We start from the raw sequence: 19,393 nt of genomic DNA, 5'->3' as shown, positions 1-19,393 counted from the left end.
TTTATTGGTGTCTGGTGATTCTTTCTGAAAAAGGAAATTTATGTTGTAGAAATGCAAGAGAAACCAAGGAGGAATAATTTTTCTCCACATTTTTAAACTAGAGGCTCCCTGAAGAATTCACACATCTAGCCAATTTTGAGTTCCGATAAAGATGTTTAGAAGAACTTGCTATATATTTCAGATCCTGGACATGAGGTTGCAAAACTGAATTGTTTTTGTTAAGTCAGCAAACCTCCCTAGGGCTTAATCTTCAGAGAAAGTCCTGGATCCCAGAGTGAATTTTGACATGCAAATTTGTTCTTTTTCTTCCAGGTTCAAACACGGGGCATGAATTTAGGCTTGCACTGTTAGTTAGTTGTTACGGTTTGCAGCTTCAATGTTGTTGAAGAAAAAAAAAATCAAAAGTGGGTGGGGGCTTGGTTGGCATTAGAAAGGTCTCAGCTATTCATTGTGCAGAGATAGAAAATCCATCGGCTTCATTCCTTATAAGCAGAAATTCTGTGTTCAAAACAGGATTAAAAACCTTGCATGTTTAAGGGCTTTAATGCTGACAGACGCGAATGAATGTCTGCTTTAAATAGCAAAATCTGTGCCCATCTGGAAATTTTTAAGTTTGGTAATGTTTTTACACATTCATTCAATAGGGTGCTTATTTTTTAGGCTGTAAAAAGGTCTAATTTTGGGAAACATTCATATACATAGTGAATTGTAAATTGCTGATGCTGCTACTCATTGCAATCTGAAGATTTTTATTTATTTTTGGCAGATCCAATGTTTTAAGAGGGTTAAAAAAAAAACAACCTCCCAGCATTTTAAATTGTTTTTTTTTTCCCTAAAAAAATAAATCTCGATCAATGATTTTATTTTGTGCTGCTTTTCAGTCTGCTGGAATCTTTGATGTGGAAGTTATTTCCAAAATTATTTAAAAAAACAAATTTGATTATAGTATATAAATCACTATTTAATAAATTTATATAAACCAATAATTTTCCTTTCTTGAGTGAAATATTCTTATCTCATAAATTATAATAAATATTTAAAGCGTGCCTCACAGTTCACTGTCTTGTTGCTACGTTTATTGAGCTATAATAATGTTAAATCTGATGGTCATTCTTTTCAAGAGACTTCAGGGATTTCCCCAATTATGGAAAAATACAAGGAAGATTTTTTTTTCACTTTGCCCCGTTTTTAGATCTTTGCAACATTTAGTCTTCACTTAAGTTCTTGTTGAGGATTGAAGGAGGGCTGGACCAGTGATAACTTCAACGGGAAAAAAGGACTGAAGTAACACCTTTTTCAACTAATAAACAAGAGCCTTTTAGTAAAAGTGATTTCCCCTATATGCTTTGCAGTGAAAGTTAGAAGGCTCTGTTGGAAATTATAGCTTGGATTTGATCCAGGGGTGAAATGCTCCTGGTTCGGACCGGCTCGGATATTTCTTTCTGGATTTTCAAAATCGAAATTTCAAAATTCTTTCCAGATTTTGATCCCTCTAATCTTCCTAGGACAACTCATGATGTTCAAGGTAGTTTGATGCAAGAACCTTAATACATATAGTCCTCAATTTATAACTGTAGTTGAGCCCAAAATTAGTTGTAAATTATGGTTGTTAATCTGACTATGCCTGATTTTATTATCTTTTTTTGTGGTAGTCATTAAGTGAACCCATTGCAAAAGAGGACATTTGTCTGGAACGTACTTTAAGCATCAGCTCCAGGATGGTGAATGGAATCAAAATATTTGAGGGAGAAAATGAACTTAAGATTACCAGTAGATTTATATCTATTTAATATCTAGGAGTACACTGAGTGGACACTTAACTTTTGGTCTCTATTAGTTAAGGATTCATCGCTCCTGAATTGTTCTTTGTTAACAACTGGTGAAATTGAAACTTCTTAAATATATTTAAATTATCTTTAATGTATACAAATATTGGAATAATTAAAACTGCAATGAATAATTTAGGTTGCTGATAAATCTGGCTGTTTAATAATATCAGTGGAATTATTAATGGGTTTATAGTAAGAAATTAGTAAAACAGATTATCAAGGCACATTGGGGAAAAATGTATTAACTGCTTATTTTGTTGTAGGGAATAGAACAATCAATATATTTTATGTAAAAAGGGATTTCAAAGGGACCACAAATAGGCAAACTGCAGTACCACTACCAAAGAATAATTACAAGTAGTCCTCGATTTACGACTGCAATTGAGCCCCAAATTTCCACTGCTAAGCAACAGTGAGTTTACGCCCCATTTTGTGACCTTTCTTGCCACAGTTGTTAAGTGAATCTGGCTTCCCCACTGACTTTGCTTGTCAGAAGTTTGCAAAAGGTGATCCCGTAACCCCGGGATCCTGCAACCATCGTAAATATACATGGCAGTTGCCAAGCGTCCAAATTTTAATCATGTGACCATGGGGATGCTACAGTGATCATCCGTGTGAAGAACAATCATAAGTCACTTTTTCCCCATGCTGTTGTAACTTTGAATGGTCACTAAATGAATGGTTTTAAATCGAGAACTACCTTTATCAGTGATGGCGAACCTTTTTGGCACCGAGTACCGAAAAGGTCGTGTGGAAATGTTGCGTGTGCAGCTGTGCGCCCATCTGCACCACAGTCTGGAAAACCGAACTTTCGAGTTCTAGCGTGCTTACGCGCCTGATGATCAGCCAGCCGGCACGCATGCACAGGCCGGTTTTCAGCACTGCCGCATGGACGAAGGGATTGCGCTCCGGAAAAATTGAATTTCCGGGTTCTAGCACACATGTGCACCCGACAATCAGCTTTTCAATGGTTTTCAGCGCACAGCTGATCGTCACATGCACACCAGAAACCCGGAAGACAAACAGGCAAGGCCGCGCGTGCCAGGCAACATGACTTCACGTGCCACTTTGGGCATCTGTGCTATAAGTTCACCATCACATATACAAACCTGCCATGATCTAGTGCAGTATTTTTGATGCTACAACAAAAACCAGGGCAATGAAGTTGTTACTCAAGCTCTTAGGATAAAAATCCTGCCGCCCAATACATATGACTAACTGACAAAGTGATCAGTTGTGTACGTTGCTAAGCTGGTAGAGAAGTTGGATGCTTGTTCTCTTTGGATTTTCCATAAGGGTCAGGATAGCTAAGGTTAAGCCGGTCTCTTTCTGTAGCTTTGACGCAGGGGCACCATTGAAAAGCAATCCTGAAGCCAGATCGGAACCTGCCAGGGGCAGAAATATTAATAAAATGCATGTCATCTAACCCAGAGACGAGAGAGTGAAGCCAACAATTATTTTTTTCCTAATTTCTATCACACTTTTTTTTTTTATGTGGTGGAAAATACTTTTTAAAGTATTTTCCACCACAGTTTTATGATTTACTATCTCTCTACTTGACTCTGGCCTGAGCTCTAACCAAATAGGGGTGTCTACACAGGTGGGCTCAGAAAAATCAAGATGGCCGGCCTGGCCATTAAGTCCCATGTCCTTATAAGGTGGTGTATTATGTCCATAAAGAAGGGTTGGCTATTAAGCACATGCTTGGACCACTATTTTGATTTTTTTTTACTGCTATCCTTCCTCTGTGTGTCAGAGATTTTAGATATATCAATGGTGTTTGGGTTCACCTATGAAAAGCAGTAACCTACCTCCACGCACAACAGGCTTAGCACCCTGTGAATCCAGCTGCTGTGGCTATTACACCATGGATTCATGAGTTATTTTTATGTAGGAATTAGCTCACCACCTTTTGTTTATCAAACTGTGGCTTAGTATGTCTGAGCTAACCTGTATCTCAAATTACCCTTGAGCATTTGCCACTTTCTAAAATGTAAAGCTGATGTTTATATATTTTAAAAAAAATAATGTTAAGGAAAAAAAGTTATTCGGTGCGAGTGACAGCACCAGGTTACATTACAGTAATTTGAAGTGAACATTTATCTGTATGTCGTTTTATACTGTGCTGTCCTTGGGTGATAGATCTTTCTACCCACTGAAGCTGTAGTCCCTTAAGATACACAATACTCACCTGTGATTAAGACAGCAATAAATAATTGGGCTGTACATTGCAGAACTCATGGCCAGCAAGAACACAGCCAGATAAACTTGTTGGATGTACTTCCGCCTGTTGACTTCCTTCCAGATGCTTCCCAGGATGAAGTAGAAATGATAAGGGAACCAGCAAACGGCAAATGTTATCACAACTGTGACCATTGCCCTGACAAACTAGGACAAAAGCAACAACAACATAGGGTTGTTTTATGACTGTTTCACTCTTTCTTTCCCACTGTATAATCTAACTACCACAAGGAATTGGTACAAAATATTCTGCATGAGAAATTTTCTGAGCTTGGAACAGTGGCCATGCCATTCCAGAAGTTGAGACAAAATGAGTGTTTTGTTCTTAACCTTTCAAGTATTTGGACATCCCGCAATTGACTTGTTTTTTTTAAATCTTCATCCAAGCCATGGATACTTGGAAAAATGCATCTGCCAAAAAACCCACCAAGATTTCATTCCTGCCTTATTCACTGAGGTGTAAGTTGGAAAATTAAGAGCATGGTAGTGAACAGGTAAGAGAGAAATGCTTCATTCTTGCTTTCATTGTCTGTTTGGGGATGTGAATTATTTTTTTTAAATGTCAGTCATTCTTTGCCTACATTTTTATAGGCAAGTAGCAGTTAACATGGATTTCCGTCAGTTTTGGAGGAAGAAAAGATCCACTTGGTGGTATTACCTTAACCTTTGCTACTGGTTCGCAAATGTGTGCATGCGCAGAGTGTCAAAAACGGGACGTGATGACGTCTGGGCGGATGGGCGGAGCCTCCCGCCGCTGCTACCAGTTCGCCCGAACGAGTTAGAACTGGCAGAATACCACCACTGGATCCACTGTTTCCTATGCAGAATTCTTGAAACTTTCATGGGATACTCTTGGTAGCATCCTCAGGGAATGGACAAGTGAGAAGGTTCACCGTGCTGCAAGAGCTGAGGTGGCACAGTGGTTAGAGTGCAGTACTACAGGCTACTTCTGCTGATCACCGGCTGCCAGCAGTTTGACAGTTCAGGTCTCACTGGCTCAAGGTTGACTCAGCCTTCCATCCTTCCGAGGTGGGTAAAATGAGGACCCAGATTGTTGGGAGCAATAGGCTGACTTTGTAAACCGCTTAGAGAAGACTATGAAGCACTGTGAAGCGGTATATAAGTCTAAGTGCTACTGCTATCATGGTGTTGTGATCAAGCACCCGCTCTTTTCTACATGTGTTGCAATATTGCAGGCGCACCTCGAAGAATTGGAACCTGACCCGGAAGGACACAATTCACATTCTCATGGAGAGACAAACAGTCTGTGGGTGCCACTGGAGACTCAAATCCTTCCAACAAAACATTTCAAGTGGAGCTGTTTCGTTCCAATCTCAGAACAAAGCAGCTATTCATATTTGATAGAGTAGTCAGCCTTTGACCAGTTTTTATGATTGTTTATTGACCTTGGCATGCCTTCGCTACAAACCAATGGCTGGCTAATAGAAATGGGTTCTCTATATGGTTCTATAATTAATATAGTTGACCTTCACCTTTGGAAAGATAAATCTATGGCCTCAGTTCCTCAAGGGATTGAACCTGATGTTATTTGCAATGTTATGAATGAGTGGCTTTCAGACACAGATTATAGACAGAGGATTACAATGAGGATGTGATTGTCCTTTGGTGCAACCTTCATGTGAAGCTCTTACTAATATAATACTGTGGTTGTTGGGAGTGTTTTGCTCTTTTTCTTGTTTTCTTCTATTTTTTAATTGGTTGTTTGTTTACTGTTTATTTTGCAATGGCAAAATAAAACTAATTCTAAAATCTAGGCTACAAAAATCCAGATCATGACTGCATTGCTGAAAAAGAGGAACTAAGAATTCTGGTTTTTTTTCTTGCCACGTTTAGTAGTTACACCAAACTTTCAGATGTTTGTGGTCCAGACACGAGAGGCCAAGTGGTCACTTCACAATTCTCAAGAAAACAAATTTATGTATGCACCTTAATTTTCTCACCTTGGAGTTCATCAAGCATGACAGGTTGAGGTTCTTTTTATCTTCATAGTTAACATTAACCTGAATATTCAATTTTAATTTCTGAGTAGGCTCTTCTGAATCTTTTTATGTTTAGCTAAGCAAAGTAGTTTTGTCTGCGTATCTCAAATTGTTAGTCTGGGGCAGTGGTGGGATTCAAATAATTTAAAAACCAGTTCTCTGCCCTAATGACTGGCTGGGTGGGTGTGGCCATGGCCAGGGGGTGTGACAGGCAGCACTCAGCCTCCTGCACCCCCCTGGGAGCAAAAACGGACCGCGGGGGGGGGGGGGGGAAACGTGTCGCCCACCCATGCCCTGTTTTGGGCCTATTGGGCCTCCCTGCAGCCTCCTGGGAGCAAAAATGGGCCCCGGGGGGGCCTGTGCCACCCCCCCCACGTGCCCCATTTCGGGCCTAGAAGGCCTTCCTGAAGTCTCCTGGGAGCGAAAATGGGCTGCAGGGGGGCATGCTGCACCCCCGGCCCCATTTTGGGTCTAGTAGGCCTCCCTGAAGCCTCCTGGGAGCAAAAACAGTCGGGGGGGGGGAACGTGTCGCCTACCCATGCCCTGTTTTGGGCCTATTAGACCTCCCTGCAGCCTCCTGGGAGCAAAAGTGGGCCGCGGGGGAGCCTGCGCCACCCCCCCCCACGTGCCCCATTTTGGGCCTAGAAGGCATTCCAGAAGCCTCCTGGGAGCGAAAATGGGCTGCAGGGGGGCATGCTGCACCCCCCCGGCCCCATTTTGGGTCCCTGAAGCCTCCTGGGAGCAAAAACGGGCCGTGGGGGGATGCTGCAGCCCCCTCCGTGTCCTGTTTTGGGCCTAGTAGGCCTCCCTGCATTTACCTGGGAGACAAAACGGGGTGCATGGGGACTCCTGGAAGGGGCAGGGAGGGGAGGGGCGGGGTCAGTCAGCAATTTTACTACTGGTTTGCCCGAACTGGTCTGAACTGGCTGAATCCCACCACTGTTCTGGGGTATAAACTCTCTGGGCCCCAAGGCAAACCTCTGATCTGGCTGGCAAAACTCCAGGCTAATTGATGCAGCAATAAGTTAAGAGTTTTATGTATTTCTTGGCGGTCACCTAAAGCTTATCTAGATTTTAACACTCCATGTAATGTCAAGGTCTGTCTTTTCTTTCTTTACTTGTTCCTTCCCAACTGGAAGGAAAGAAGGAGAGAAGGTGGTGCAGAGAATGGCAACATAATGAGGTCAATCTTAAGCTAAGAGGCACGTGGAAACAGATGCTAGGATGATGTACCAATGTTAGTGTCTATGACCAGGTGTTCTGCTCTTCCAGCTTGACCTGAGATGTTTATATATAAGATTCTGAAAATCATAAACTGGTTGTAGAAGGAAGATCAACTTGACAAAGACATCTTGTCAGAGAAGATAACTGCCAGCTGGTTCTTTGCTGATCTTCACTGCTGTCACTCAGCAAAGCTGAACATTTCTCCTTTCATAGCGCATCCAAGGAAACATATTATTTTACAGCTGCTTTAGACCAGACTAGCACTTGGTAAGTGTAAGAATTTACTTAGGGGGTCTCATCTTTGTTATGTGAGAGGGGATCATTCAGAATGCCATGCTTGAGGGCTTCCAAAATGAAGAACGGTTGCAGGAACTGGGTATGTCTAGTTTAATGAAAAGAAGGACTAGAGGAGAAATGATAGCATTCTTCCAATATCTCAGGGGCTGCCCCAAAGAAGAGGGAATCAAGCTATTCTCCAAAGCACCTGAGGGTAGAACAAGAAGCAATGGGTGGAAACTAATCAAGGAGAGAAGCAATTTAGAACTAAGGAGAAATTTCTTGACAGTTAGAACAATTAATCAGTGGAACAACTTGCCTCCAGGAGTTGTGAATTCTTCAACACTGGAAGTTTTTAAGAAGATGTCAGATAACCATTTGTCTGAAGTGGTGTAGGGTTTCCTGCCTAACCAGGGGGTTGGGCTAGAAGACCTCCAAGGTCCCTTCCAACTCTGTTATTCTATTCTAAAATCCTGAAGTTCATGTTGATTATTGTTGCCTTGGATTTAGCAGACCAGCAAGATTGTAACGGATGATCCAAAACAACAGATGAATTAGCTGGTCTCAAATAAACATGCTGACGCTGTCTTAATCCCCAGATTGTGCCTCAACTCAGTTCCAGACTAACAATCTTATGTAGGCACATAAAAGCAGGGAGCCTTTTCTGAAAGCTTACTCACTGTGCTGTATAACCTTTCCTCAAAGACTGAGCTCTAGGCAAAGCTGGTTCTTCCTGTCTGAAGTTCAAGATAACATGCCTAATACTGATTGGCTGGTCCCTCGTAATAACATGAAATTTCCTCCCAGAGATCCTCTTCCTTGGAGCAGCAGTTCATGAGGCTGCTACATGCTGCCAAAATGATTGGAGTTATTGCAAATGGTACATTTTATATGAAATCATTTTGTCAATGGGTGTTGATGCCATGAATACTGGAATTAATATTACTTGATAATGCAACTATAAGCTGTTTATAAAAACTTTGATGTTGTGTTTACTTTAGCCCTGTAAGATTATCCCAGTTCATGCTGTGGCATGTCAGCTACGCAAGAATTCATTCGTTTCCTTTTTAAGGACTCAAAGTGCAAGGTTGGGACTCTCAAGCTGACAAGAAGTGACATCCCCAAATTCTTGCCGCAAACTTTACAAAGTTGCTTTACAACTTACTGAAGACATGATTCATTTATAATCTTCTGGGAATAAATGCGCAATTGTGAGACTTGCAGGGATGTGGTGGCTCAGTGGCTAAGACGCTGAGCTTGTCGATCGAAAGGTCGGCAGTTCAGAGGCTCGAATCCCTAGTGCCGCGTAACAGGGTGAGCTCCCGTTACTTGTCCCAGCTTCTGCCAACCTAGCAGTTCGAAAGCACGTAAAAAATGCAAGTAGAAAAATAGGGACCACCTTTGGTGGGAAGGTAACAGCGTTCCGTGCTCCTTTGGCGTTTACTCATGCCGGCCACATGACCACAGAGACGTCTTCGGACAGCGCTGGCTCTTCGGCTTAGAAACGGAGATGAGCACCGCCCCCTAGAGTTGGGAACGACTAGCACATATGTGTGAGGGGAACCTTTGCCTTTAACTTTATGAGACTTGCAATGGATTTATATTACAATTCCACTTTAAGGTACTTTTTTTGGGGGGGGCGAACAAATTACTAACCTTTTTCTTGGCCACGATCTTATGTTGATAGTACACCATGTTAGTATGATCTCCAGGAACATCATTATGCCACAGAGTTATTCCAATTGCACTGTATGTGAAAAACATCACAGTGAGAGGCAGTACATAAACCAAGAGAATGACAGCTATGTGATACCTAAACAAGAAAAAGAAAGAAGAAGGAAAAGGAGAAAGGCCAAGTATGAATGATCAGGGATAAATATTTTCCTTCCTCTAGTAAGAAAATTCTCTATGATACTGACGGCAGACTACATCTACATGATGAAAGCGATGATGGTGCAATCAAAACTCTGCCTGACTCTTAGGTGTGTCTCATTGTAAATGTCCATTAAGTATGGTAGTAATGAAATTCATTTTTTTTTACTGATTCTGTGGCCATGGCTTGGTGGGCGTGGTGTGGCTTGGTGGGTGTGGCAGGGGAAGAATACTGCAAAATCTCCATTCCCACCCCACTCCAGGGGAAGGATACTGCAAAATCCCCATTCCCTCCCCACTTCTGGGGAAGGATACTGCAAAATCCCCATTCTCTCCTGACTGCTGGGGGAAGGATAATGCAAAATCTTCATTCCCACCCCACTCCAGGGGAAGGATACTGCAAAATCCCCATTCCCTCCCCACTCCTGGGGGAAGGATACTGCAAAATCTCCATTCCCACCCCACTCTGGGGCCAGCCAGAGGTGGTATTTACCGGTTCTCCGAACTACTCAAAATTTCCGCTACTGGTTCTCCAGAACCTGTCAGAACCTGCTGGATTTCACCCCTGCACCATCCCCTTTTTAACCTTCATCGCATAATGATAAACACTGACAAAGGGCAGGGCTTTATATTAAACAGAAGAGTGTTACCATCTTGACTTTTTTTGACCAGCTCTGTGGATGCCCCTGTTCCAAACGGAAACTAGTCAAGCTTTCCTATCAATAATGTATGGGACAATCTTCGATCAAGAGCTCTTCAGAAAAGGAAGCAAAGTGAAAATAGCCTTTGGACACCATCTTGATTCTTCCTTGTGCAAGAAACAGAGAGCAAGATCTGGCACGGAAAGTGATGCTCTGATTACAACATCGGAGAGCGCATGATCACCTTCCTTTAGGGCAGGGGTCAGCAACCTTAAACACTCAAAGAGCCACAAAGGTCCTAACTGGAAGCCCCCCATTCAATTCTGGAGCTGGCCGGAAGTTCAGTTCCCCCACCATAGAGTCTCCTCCTAGTGCGGGGTCCTTTTTCCTCTACCTGTCCTAACTGAAAGCTCTATCAATTGTGGAACTGACCAGCGACAGGGAGCCTTGATGATGTTGGGTGAAGAAGACAAAGGCAGAGATGCTGAGAGTGCCTGAGTTTTATACCCTCTCTGGGCTTTTGAATTTGAGCTTGTATTCTGATTGGTTGTCAGACTCCCATGGGGCCATGCAGGGGCAACTCTGTAGGCTGTCCTGAGTCCCAAGCTTGGTTGAGCCTTGCTGGGTGATGCAATCTCCCCAGGTGCCATGTGGTGAGATCTGTTACTAGATGGGTAGAGGGCTAATCCTATCATGTCCTGAGAGCCATGTCTTAATCCCATCATCCTGGAGCTGAAGCGGGGGTGGGGCAGGGAGCTGCAGGAAGGGTGCTTTGTCTTTAAAAACATCTTTCTCCTTTTCTCATCCAGGGAAACATAATATTCTGCCTTTTTATTATTTCCTAAAATATTTCATTCTTCTAGAAGAGGGGTGGGTGCTAACTTCCTTCATCATGATAGCATTATGTGGGGCATAAGGTAACAAAGAGCAAAGGAAATGGTCAGAACAAGACTTGTTCATAGTAATTGTTGTTTTTCTTCCTTCCGAAAGGAGAGGGAATTGGAAAGTATTTTAAGACTGCACCGTAAAAGAGCTTTTGTTTCTTGTAGCACTGGAGAATACTTTCGGTCTCCTATTTTTTCTTTTCTTTTCATGCATTCTTATCTCTTCCTGTATCTGCCTTAGTTTTGCTCTCTTGGCTCCAGAATCACCAAGATGTAGAAAGTTGTAATGCATCAACCAGCTTTTAGAATGCTTCCACATTTTTAAACCGATAAAATAAGTATTCAGACAAAGCTCGTTTTTGTAACTCACATGCCAGGAATTTCATGCAGCAGTTAACTCACTTCTGTAATACCAGGTGGTATCTTTCTTAATGTGGTTTATGCACTTCACATTCCCATTTCAGCCATATTATAATATTGCAGCCAGTTGACCACTGTTATTAGCTAGTGAATCAGAGGTGGTATTCAGCAGTTCTGACCAGTGGTGGGTTGCTACCGGTTCGCCCTGGTTCGGGCAAACCGGTAGCAGCGGTGGTGGGAGGCTCCATCCGCCCGCCTGGACGTCATCAAATATGCTCTGTGCATGTGCAGAATGGCTCATGCGCAAGCAAACCAGTAGCAAAAGTAAGTGAAACCCACCACTGGTTCTGACCAGTTCTGCAGAACCGGTAGCGGAAATGTTGAGTAGTTCGGAGAACTGGTAAATACCATCTCTGACTGGCCCCGCCCCCATCTGTTCTCTGCCTCCCGAGTCCCAGCTGATCGGGAGGAAATGGGGATGTTGCAGTAACCTTCTCCTGGAGTGGGGTGATAATGGAGATTTTACAGTATCCTTCCCCTGCCATGCCCACCAAGCCACACCCACCAAGCCACGCCCTGCCCACCAAGCTACGCCCACAGAACCAGTAGTAAAAAAATTTGAATCCCACCACTGTAGTGAATTATTTGGGGCTCATTTGGGACACTGTGCATATGTGTTTTGAAAATGACCAAATTTCAGGGCCACAACTGTTGCCTTGTTTTTTTTTTTATCCTGTCCATAAAGACCTATGCCAAAACTCTATAAATTTTCACTGCACATAACTTCAAATGATATGGGTATGACACTGGTAGCAAGTCTTGCTCTCAGCTGTTACATATCCCATGTTTACATAGAAGAAGGATTTTCTTATAGCTGCTGTGAGCATGTGAGCACCAGCAATATTGAAGACAACAAATGTGAGAAGTTCTCAGTAGCAAATGGCAAAATCTATTTGACTTTCTCAGAGCTTCAAAGCTGGTTAAATCTGATGAGAATTTGGATGGAGTTTCAACGTTAGCTACACACTTGGGTTCAATTCTTGATAATTATTGTGCTTGGTCATCATTTTTTAAAATATATTGGGTAGTTTTTTAAAAATGTGTAATGTTGGTTTGTTTGGAGGAAGGGTAGTTTTTGTTTTTGCCTTGCATCATCTAATCGCTTTATTTGAGTTGGGTGGCTCCTATCCAGGAGCCTGGATAGCTCTGCAGACAAGGCACTGTAATTTAACACCAGCTGTCTGCAATTAAAGTAAGATCGAATCCCGCCAGGCTCAAGGTTGACTCAGCCTTCCATCCTTTCTAAGGTAGGTAAATTGAGGACCCGGTTTGTGGGGGCAATAAGCTGACTTTGTATAAAATATACAAAAGTATGAAGGCTATTGCTTAACGCACTGTAAGCCGCCCTGAGTCTCTGGAGAAGGGCGGCATATAAATCAAAATAAAAAAATAAAAATAAAAAAAAAATAAACCTATTCCCCTCTCTCCAAAAATCTCTATGGGCAAATACTTGTCTTGACTTATAAAATTCATCACTTTTTCAAGGAGATTCCAGTAATTATTTTATGTTATCCATCCATTTTTCTTCTCCTTCTTCCACTTTCCCCAATGTTGCCAAGCATAATTATTTTCTTGCAGCTATATATAGGTGACTTTTCAAAAACATCAGGCATACTGTTATACAAAATTTCTTTTCCCCCTTTGTCTTAAAGTGGGGTTCAGAATTTCTAAAGCAGGGGTGTCCAATTGATGTCAACAAAGTCTTAAAGTTGACAAAGTTGGACAACTCTGTTCTAAAGTCTGGTTAGATAAAATTTGAGGCTTTGACTAAATTCCAAGTGCTTCACTTTTTTGGGGGGGGGGGATTCAGGGATGTGTTCCTGGGGGTTCGGCGGGGTTCGGCCGATCCTCTAGCCAAGGATTGCTGGGGTTTGGCGAACCCCCAAATGCCACCCCTGGCTGGCCACGCCCACCCCGCCCCTCCCAGGAGTCTCCACGCAGCCCATTCATCATTCCAGGTAAGTGCAGGGGCTGCGCGGAAGGTCTCGGAGGGCAAAAAAACGGGCCTACCAGAGGTTCTGGAAGTCCAGAAACGGGCCTGTTTCCGGCCTCCGGAGGGCCTCCAGAGGGCCCCGGATTCTGGGGGAAGCAGTTTTCGCCCTCCCGGAGGCTCAAGGAAAGACTCCAGAGCCTGGGGAGGGTGAAAAATGCCCCCCCTGTCGTGGTACAGATTAGGCCACACCTACCATGGCCACGCCCACCCAGTAACGGGGCAGTGAACCCGTTGCTAAAGGATCCGAAGCCCACCCCTGGGGGGATTCCTGATCCTGGAATGTCACAACCCAATGAAGATAAAAACAACTTTTTTTGTCTCTTGAGAAGAATCTGCGGTATTTTTTCATCTCATGATCTATCATCCTTCTTTGTAAGTACAAACATGGTACAGTAGACCTTTAAAAAGGCAACGGGCTTTTTACCTGACCGTTCTGAAAACAGATGTAAGGCAGAGCTATCAATCATTTGGCATTTCGTTAATCCATTTGCTTGGATTAAATTTGTCAAAATACTACATATTTCACACTTCGGTCTATGTGGGAGACTTACGTGAGCTGCTGCCTTTGGCTGTGATTGTGTGGCCAGCTCACAGCACATTTGGCCAATCCGTGATCGGTGATGACTTGCGCATAAAAGAACTGTGGAAAAGCTAGTGCACAAGCCACCAGCCAGATTATTCCTATAATCCCTTTTGTGTTCGCTGCAGAAAGTTTTTGCTTGAAAGGATAAACGATTGCCATATACCTGAAAGAAAGAAACAGGGAAGAATCAGAAGGAATGGATTTTTCCATTGAACAACTACGCTGCGAAGGTTACAGTTGAGACAAAGTCATTGTTTCTACATTAATTCGTAGAAAATGTCAACCTAGCTTCATGTAAATCCGACAGGTTTTCTACTGTTAATCCCTCCTGATTTATCTTAAAAGCAATATGGGCCTTCCCAAACACCTTCCCTAGGCAACAAAGGGATTGTCAATCCTGAAGCTGACCTGACTGAGGCCATTTTGAGGCTTCAGTGTTGCCACACTGGAGCTGGGGGATAGGGAGGGTGGAATAGAGATAGCTGGGGTTTTGTAGCCAAAACAAAATATTTTCTCCTGGGAACCAAGGACATTTTCACAGGTGGCCAGAAAGAGTAGGAATGAAGTTACCAGGCAACTGGGCGGCACCTTGATTGGACCATGTGACTGATTGTTTGGGGAAGGGAAAAAACTTTTAATTAGGTGAAAACTACGGGAACGTTCAGAGTCGGTTTTCACCAGCCTGTGCCAATATATATCTAATAAAACTATTCTTTGTGGAATCTACCAGCCTTGGAGTTCTGTTTGCTATGGGTGTATTACTTGGAACATTGACAGGGATCTCAAAAGTGGGGGGAAAAGGAAGAATGAAGATGACAGAAAAAGAGTGGGAAATCGCCTGCCCAATCAGCAGCTGTTTCAACCCTGCTCACCGTGAGCTTCTTTAAAATGCTTGAAAAAAAGATTGCCATTCCTCTGGTCCCAAAAAAATTGAAAGGGGCCTTTAGTGCATGCAATTAAACCTTTAAGGATCTCTGCCCCACAATTATTTCAAAATATATATCCAGGAATATGCACAATTTGTAAAATGTAAAAAAATGAAACGAAATAAAAATACTGCAAGATGCAAAGCCATGATTTTCCACCTCAGGTTCTGAGGGCCATAATGTATTTTCTCTTTAGTGCTCTATATGCCAATATGTTTCCTTGATTATCTCAACTCGCCTTGTAAAACAAGAAAGTACAGTCCATCTCTTCTGCCCATCTCCCTAGCATATTGCTAACAACTGTAGGAAGAAATAGCCATCTGGTTCAGTTCCAAGCCGGGAGAAAGACACTGGAAACATGGAGACTGATTGGAAAGATGGTTTAATGGTGAACCATCAAGCACATGATTCTGGGCAGCTGACCACATGGAGTTTATTTTATTTATTTATTTATTTATTTTATTTTATTTTATTTTATTTTATTTTATTTTATTTTATTTTATTTTATTTTATTTTATTATTTTATTTTATTTTATTTTATTTTATTTTATTTTATTATTTTATTTTATTTTATTTTATTTTATTTTATTTTATTTTATTTTATTTTATTATTTTATTTTATTTTATTTTATTTTATTTTATTTTATTTTATTTTATTTTATTTTATTTTATTTTATTTTATTTTATTTTATTTATTTATTTATTTATTTATTTATTTATTTATTTATTTATTCATTCATTCATTCATTCATTCATTCATTCATTCATTCATTCATTCTTATTTCTATATCGCCCTTCTCCCGCAGGACTCAGGGTGGTGCACAGCCAAAATAAAACATCATATACAAAATTTAAAAAACAATTTAAAAACAATTAAATAATTTTGGCCCAAATAATTTAAAACAACCCAAATTAAAACCGAATCAATTAAAACTGAAAGGACGGGATCAAGTCAGCCCGGCTAGATGGAATAAGTGTGTTTTTAGGGCCCGACGAAAAGTCTGGAGGTCTGATATCGTGCGTATCTCAGGGGGTAGGTCGTTCCAGAGGGCTGGTGCCACCACAGAGAAGGCTCTCCCCCTGGGAGTCGCCAGCCGGCACTGTCTGGCCGATGGCACCCTGAAAAGGCCCTCTCTGTGCGAGCGAACCGGCTGGTGGGAGGCTATTGGCGGCAGAAGGCAGTCTCGCAAATACCCCGGCCCTAAGCCATGGAGCGCTTTAAAGGTGATCACCAACACCTTGAAGCGCACCCGGAAGACCACAGGAAGCCAGTGCAGCTCGCGCAGGAGAGGTGTCATGTGGGAGCGCCCCGTCGCTCTCATAATCCCCCGCACGGCCGCATTCTGGACCAACTGCAGCCTCCGGGTGCACCCCAAGGGGAGCCCCATGGAGAGAGCATTGCAGTAGTCCAGGTGGGAAGTGACGAGTGCTTGAGTGACCGTGCGTAGGGAGTCCCAATCCAGAAAGGGACGCAACTGGCATATCAGGCGAACCTGATAGAAAGCCCCCCTGGCCACGGCCGTCATATGCTCTTCTAAAGACAGCCGTGCATCCAGGAGGACGCCTAAGTTGCGAGCCCTCTCCGTGGGGGCCAATGATTCGCCCCCAATAGCCAGTGATGGCACCAGCTGGCTATATTGGGACGCCGGAAGCCACAGCCACTCGGTCTTGGAAGGGTTGAGTCGGAGCCTGTTTCTCCCCATCCAGGCCCGCACCGCCTCCAGGCACTGGGACATCACTTCAAGGGCATCATTGGGGTGGCCTGGGGTGGAGATGTACAGTTGAGAGTGGATGACTTTTATACCGTCTCTTGGGCTTTGCACTTGAACTTCCTGTTCCTGTGCAAGAACATGTATTCTATTAGCTGTTGTCAGATTCCCATGGGGCCCTGTAGGGGTCATGTTTGTCTGAGCTAAGATTGGTTGAAGTTTGGACTGATGAAATGAAGGGACTTGTTGTACCATGTGGTGAGCTCTGCTGCTATATGGGTTAATCCAGGGGTGGGTTCTACTTACTTTTACTACCGGTTCGCAACAGGGTGCGCAGAAGCATTTTGATAACATCGGGGTCGGTGGACGGAGCCTCCCGGCGGTTTTACTACCGGTTCTATAGAACCGATGCGAACCGGGGGCAACCCGCCACTGGGTTAATCCTATTATATTCTGGAGGGTCATGTCTTAATCCCATCACGCTGGAGCTGCAGGTCTTTTGTCTTGGAGATAGGCTGGCCCAGTCTTTCTTAATGGGCACCAATATCTGGTGGGGGCAGGGAGCTGCTTTCCATTTTTAAAACATGTTTCTTCTTTTATCATCCAGGGAAATACAATATTCTGTCTTTTGAATATGTCTCAAAATATTTCATTGTTCTAGGAGAGGGGTGGGTGCTAACTTCCTACACAACAATCTTGGATTGTGCAGATATAAATCTCAATGCAAGGTCTTCTGTAATTCTTCCCCACCCTGTTCTTTAAAATGACACATTAGTTTACCCAAGCTCTAATCTCTGTGAGATAGAAGAGAAAAATTAAAGGACAATTTTTACAGGATCACTTTTCCTTCCATTTTTCTAACAGAAATAGGCAACGATGTCATACTTTGACTCTGTTTTGTGTATGTAGTTCTGGAAATGTTATGAGTGACTCTGCTTTTTCCCATAAGAACTGTCCAATCTTATCCCTTGCAGCTGAAAGCTGCATGTTGAAAAGCTTTGTATCCCACACCTGTTTTTAACTGTCATATTGGACAACTAATTTATACTTTGCTTGGTGGGCAATGAACTGCTGTGTACATCTGTGTTATGATTTTAGTGTAGCCATGAGAACATTTCATTTTTGGCAACACTTGGTCTTCCCAATTCATTTTTCTGCATCTGTATAGCTAATCTAGAATCCCTTGAGAAATAAAATTTAGGCTGTTTATCTGCCCTGGGCAATTCATGTACATAGAAAGTATCTGAAGAATATACTGACTTGCCTTTTTGATCAATTTTAAAGACTTTTTACACTTTCATTTAGCCAAATCAAATACTATACAAATTATATGCTCCTACTTAGTATTTCCTTTCCTTTCCTTTCCTTTCCTTTCCTTTCCTTTCCTTTCCTTTCCTTTCCTTTCCTTTCCTTTCTCCCTTCCCTTCCCTTCCCTTCCGTTCCCTTCCCATCCCATCATTTTATCTTTGTGAAAAGATCTCTAGGTTTCATACAGTAGTGCATAAAAGAATGTTTAAGGATGACAAGTATTTTTCCTGGCAATGTTTTTCAGCCCCAAAAAAATACGTGAAAAGCAAAAAACTTAATAGGTGAACTTGGCCCTGATCTTACTACAGGTAGTCCTAAATTTACAACAGTTCATTTAATGAACATTTGAAAAAAGTAACTTATAACCATTTTTCACACTTATGACCGCTGTAGCATCCCCATGGTCACATGATCAAAAATCAGATGCTTGGCAACTGACTCATAATTATGATGGTGTTGTGACCTAGGCTTACTGAGTCATTACAATACACAATTAGTCCCAAACAAATCTATTTTATTGTAACAGCTGAGAATGACATTCATTCCCAGCTGAGTCCCAATTAGTTGCAAAACAAGACCTGAAGAAGTCCTTCGGGATAATCACCAATCTTTATCTTCTCACCCTGCCAAAGGCCTTACTTGGCAAAGCCCCATGGAGTTCAGAAACAAACAAGAGATGCCGACTGGAAACAGAGTTAGCAACATTGCTTTCCTGCAAAAGGCCCAAGTGCCTTTGTTTCTCTTTTAAGCCTTATGGGAGGGGCCAATCATCTCCTGGCCTTACTCCCAAGTTGTCCCTTTTGCTTTCGCTGCTCTTACCTTCTAGCAGCTCTGTGCATGCACGCACTAGAAACAGGCTCCTCCTGTTCCTCTGCCTCACTGCTGTCCGACTCTGGGGGCTCTGGAGTCTGCGCATCACTCCCAGCTGGCCCTGGCCCCATCTATGCCTCTGATGCAGAGTCCTCGTCCAGGCCTTCCCCAGACTCCAGGACTGGCCCATGTCCCTCCCCAGCTTCCTCACTGTCCAACTCCACTGCCAGCTCCGCAGGCTGCTGGCGGACCACAACAGACGGTTGCCATGTCCTGGGGTCATGCGATTCGCTTTTGTGACCTTTTGACAAGCGAAGCCAATGGGGAAGCCAGATTCACTTAACAACCATGTTACTAACTTAACAACTGCAGTGATTCATGTAATAACTGTGGCAAGAAAGATTTTAAAATGGGGCACAAAATTCACTTAACTAATGTCTCACTTAGCAATAAAATTTTTTGGACTGAATTGTGATCGTCAGCCAAGGATTACCTGTATCGACTTGCCACATGCAGAAAACAAATGGCTGCATTTAATTGTAATGAAATCTGACTCAAGTTTATAAACTTATACAAGGAGGATTAACTTAGTTTACCTCTTTTTGTGAAAAAGGTTGCAACAGCTGTTTGAAAAGCCAAAAATCCACAGTGGTGGCTTCTCTGGCCTTCAAAAGTGC

General features: G+C 42.6%; 1 protein-coding gene across 2 annotated transcripts in view; it reads right to left on the bottom strand.

Annotated features, from left to right (window-relative positions):
• Positions 1 to 1,771: 1,771 nt before the first annotated feature.
• TACR2 (tachykinin receptor 2) overlaps positions 1,772 to 19,393 on the bottom strand; it is a 38,527-nt gene continuing 20,905 nt past the window's right edge. The window contains exons 2-5 of one of the 2 annotated variants that reach the window (XM_087871792.1): positions 13,932 to 14,126; positions 9,227 to 9,383; positions 4,021 to 4,217; positions 1,772 to 3,214 (exon numbers count right to left, since the gene is read on the bottom strand). In XM_087871792.1, the coding sequence (XP_087727918.1) occupies positions 3,076 to 3,214; positions 4,021 to 4,217; positions 9,227 to 9,383; positions 13,932 to 14,126 (688 nt within the window). In that variant the 3' untranslated portion in view covers positions 1,772 to 3,075. The remainder of the gene's footprint in view (positions 3,215 to 4,020; positions 4,218 to 9,226; positions 9,384 to 13,931; positions 14,127 to 19,393) is intronic. The other variant, XM_087871793.1, reaches the window with a different exon arrangement.

This window comes from Pantherophis guttatus, chromosome 6 (assembly GCF_059756535.1).
Source record: "Pantherophis guttatus breed Tessera chromosome 6, ASM5975653v1, whole genome shotgun sequence".
Taxonomy (NCBI): Eukaryota; Metazoa; Chordata; class Lepidosauria; order Squamata; family Colubridae; genus Pantherophis; species Pantherophis guttatus.
The sequence above is the reverse complement of the archived record's forward strand: the minus strand, read 5'-3'. Positions and strand labels throughout refer to the sequence as shown.